The sequence below is a fragment of the Cynoglossus semilaevis genome, chromosome 14 (genome assembly GCF_000523025.1).
Source record: "Cynoglossus semilaevis isolate Cse_v1.0 chromosome 14, Cse_v1.0, whole genome shotgun sequence".
Classification (NCBI taxonomy): domain Eukaryota; kingdom Metazoa; phylum Chordata; class Actinopteri; order Pleuronectiformes; family Cynoglossidae; genus Cynoglossus; species Cynoglossus semilaevis.
In genome coordinates this window covers 10627640-10631330 of record NC_024320.1, presented here as the reverse complement: position 1 = coordinate 10631330, position 3691 = coordinate 10627640, and the positions used below count along the sequence as shown (strand labels likewise).

General features: G+C 42.5%; 1 protein-coding gene across 4 annotated transcripts in view; it reads left to right on the top strand.

Annotated features, from left to right (window-relative positions):
• The window catches only part of tns1a (tensin 1a), a 77987-nt gene extending 75060 nt beyond the window's left edge, over positions 1-2927 (top strand). For all 4 annotated transcript variants that reach the window (XM_025062306.1, XM_025062305.1, XM_025062304.1 and 1 more), the window contains 9 exons: positions 1-85; positions 170-265; positions 357-434; positions 632-703; positions 980-1006; positions 1379-1547; positions 1628-1696; positions 1780-1809; positions 2556-2927. In XM_025062306.1, the coding sequence (XP_024918074.1) occupies positions 1-85; positions 170-265; positions 357-434; positions 632-703; positions 980-1006; positions 1379-1547; positions 1628-1696; positions 1780-1809; positions 2556-2685 (756 nt within the window). In that variant the 3' untranslated portion in view covers positions 2686-2927. The remainder of the gene's footprint in view (positions 86-169; positions 266-356; positions 435-631; positions 704-979; positions 1007-1378; positions 1548-1627; positions 1697-1779; positions 1810-2555) is intronic.
• Positions 2928-3691: the final 764 nt, after the last annotated feature.

The following is a 3691-nucleotide window of genomic DNA, read 5'->3' as shown; positions in this document are numbered from 1 at the left end:
AGAGACAGCCCCTCTTTCCGTGGTGCCTACGGTCTGGCCATGAAGGTGGCCTGTCCTCCGCCCACTGTCCAGCAGAACAAAAAAAGTAAAATCTAAACCATTGTTTTAATTATTATTATTATTATTATTATTATTATTAATATTTACCTCAGTGTTTTTCTGCCATCAGTGGGTGACATGACCAATGAGCTGGTGAGACACTTCTTGATCGAGACCAGCCCCAAAGGTGTCCGTCTGAAGGGCTGTCCCAACGAACCCTATTTTGGTGAGTTTAACTCTGATCGTGAGACCATTTAGAACATCAGTGTGTTACGTTGTTTATAGCTGAGGTGTTTTTGTGTGTGTGTTTCTGCTAGGTTGTCTGTCTGCTCTGGTCTACCAACACTCCATGACTCCACTGGCTCTGCCCTGTAAGCTGATGATCCCCACCAAAGGTCAGCACCATTTTTCACTATTTTTTAATAATAACTTATGGTATAATAAATTGTTACCTTCGCCATCTCCCAATCTGTATTTAGAAAGTCTTGTTCCATCATTCCAACTTATGACGTCAAAACTCACAACTAGTTTTGCACGTGAAGTATATATATATTCTGATTGTGTGTGTGTCTCTGTGTGTTTTCTCACCCAGACCCAAATGAGGAGGCACTGGAACTAGCGACCCCTACTGACCCAGTGGTTGAACTGCTTAAACAAGGAGCAGGTGAAAAATAAGTCCATTAATGAAATCATTATGCTTTGATAATCAGTAACATCCAATCAGAACACTTGTAGAACACCAGGTGGTTTAATGTGAAGTTATAGAACTGAATCAGACCATGAAGCCTCCATCAACACCAGTCCATTTGATTCAAACATGTGATGTGATTTAATCTGGACATTTCTAGAATCTTAGACAGAAGTCACACCTCTGTTCATGTTGTGTGTGTGTTCAACATAGAGCAGAACAGAACCTCACACTGTCGTCTTTTCTTTACAGTTCAGAAGGTTCCAGAAGAAGCTCACGGTAACTCATCCTCTATTCTGCTCACACATTTTATTTCTTCTCTTTCTTCATTTTTAGTAAAAGCTGTGACATCACAGTCAGATATCATTGAAGTGAAAAGGAACAAAATATCTATATATTCATACATACAGCCACATACATTTATATATGTATATAAAATAAGTGAAAAAAATAAAAAAAGTGAAGTAAAATGAACACAACCATACAACATAAAATGAAACAATACTTAAATATATCAACCTCTGACCTCAAAGTCGTAAAATGTAAAGATTCTTTTTTTTTCATTTCCATATTAGCTCCTATTGCTGAACTCTTAATGCTGTGCTTTTTGTATCGTAGTATGATTCACCTTGACCTCTGTTTGACCTCCAGCCTGTAACGTCCTCTACATCAACTCTGTGGACATGGAGTCTCTGACGGGACCTCAGGCCGTGGCCAAGGCCATCAGTCAGACCCTGTCCACTAACCCCCTGCCTGTAGCCACCACCGTCCACTTCAAGGTGTCCCCACAGGGCATCACCCTCACAGACAGTCACAGGAAGTGAGTGAAACATCAGCCAACAAACCATCACCCACGACACAGATTGAGAACGTACACACCGTAACTGTGCTTCTTTGTAGGATTTTCTTCCGACGACATTACCCCATCAACACCGTCACGTTCTGTGACATTGATCCCCAGGACAGGAAGTAAGAACCTTCAACCCTGAGGAGGATGTTTGATTCTTTTAAATGAGACATTTTGGTCAATGGAGTGTACTTTGTGTCCACAGGTGGGGCAAAGAAGGAGGGGGCTCCGTCAGGTGGGTTCACATTTGACTGTTCTAGTTCTGATGGTCACTCAGGACAACTGCACCACCAACCAAGCTACAGCCTAACCCAGTTCTCTGGGTGTAGTCATGTATGGAGTGTTGGTAAACAGGTGGCCTGTGGAATCAGTGGGCAGAATCTTTAAGAAAACAGACCAGAGGTTCTAAAGAACTGAACAGTTTAGAGTGGGTTCTCTGCTCCCAGCCCTGAACTCTCTCTGCAGCCGTCTCTGTGTTAGCGCTGACAGACTGTGTGTGTATCTGATAGGTGACAGTTAACAATTACCAATGTAAAAAAAAACAACTTTAGAATCGGGCAAGGCCTTTCAAATGTGCACTTAGCTCCCTCTGCAGGTCAGTACAGGGAAGCTCAACAAACACAGAGGAAAAACGGCATACTCTACCTTTAAGTTAACAGAATATCACTCTTATATTTGGAGATTATATTTCTTATATTTGAAACATTTTTGTGTTTGCAGTCCAGGAATTTGAGCTGTCCATTCTGAACATTCAGAGCTTTGGTCATCTTTTCTATGTTTGTCCGTTTAAGTGCTAAAAATAAATCAGAAGGATTTTAAACCAAAAAGAAAGTTTTCAGCTGGATGAACATTGTTTGTTCATATCAAACCAAACAGGGAACACATTTTTAAGATGTTGTAGATGTGAGCAGGGGATTTCTGTTCACCTTAGCAGCCATGTCAACTTTAATGGAGAATCACGTTCTTTTCTCTTTCGTCCAGGCTTTTCGGGTTCGTCGCTAGGAAACAAGGAAGCACAACGGACAACGTCAGCCACCTGTTTGCTGAGCTGGACGTGGACCAGCCGGCCTCTGCCATTGTCAGCTTTGTTTCCAAAATGATGAAACGGTGAAACGCTGAAACAATGACGTGGTGGTGATCATCATCAAAAAAAAAAATCCTACTCCTTCTTCTTCATCAGTGTCTTTTCCTCCAGGACGCCATGATGTCCTTTGTTTGGTCCCGCCACTCGTCTCCTGTCGGTTGGTTTTTCCGTCTCCCTTCTCTCTCCGTTTCTTTCTCCGATGCTTTGTCTCCACTTTGGTCTTTTTGGGAGGAAAAGGAAAGAAAACTGAAGGATGTGAAGATGAGACGAGAGGAAGTGAAGTGTGGGAGCTGTGAATGTGACGAACATGGAGAACTGATGATGAAATCCCAGAGGACAGAAAGTGCTGCTGGTCACTGACCTACAGGAACGAAGATAGGTTCAGTCCAGGAGGAACGTGGAAGGACTGGTACGTTTCAGGGTTTTCTGTTGTCCTTCATTGATTTACCAAAGGTTGTTGCAACACAAGTGCAAGAAAGAAGTAGCCATCATTATCATTAGAAAAGACGAAGAAAAGAACAAAGAAAAAAACAAAGAAAAAATCTTGTGTTTTAAAACTGGTCTACAGGAAAAAAAAAAGTGGGCCGTGACGGCTTTAACAAAACAGCGTCTGAAGACCTTATGCATGTTAGCTTGATCTTTAAGCTTGGTTCTTTAACAAACGTCATCGAGAACTCTCTGGAGTATGGTCTGTTTTGTGTTGGAAAGGGCTCTGCAGTGAAAACACACGGCTGATTTAAAACTGTGCATTAACAGACCAGACTCAAAAAAAAAGAAGATAAACAAACACACACACACACACACACACACAGGAGGGCTCATCTCAGCTTCAAGTCCAGACCTGAACAGTCGGACTTCTTCTCCACCCCCTCTTCCTGACATCAGTGTCCTCATCCTGCTCCTGATAGCATGTCAAAGGGAGTCAGTCCACCAGGGGTCGCCACTCATTAAGGCTCGGACCCTTCCTCTGCCATCAGGTGGACTTGCCCATCAGTGACTTCTTCCATGAGTGGATCTTCTAGAAACACAATAA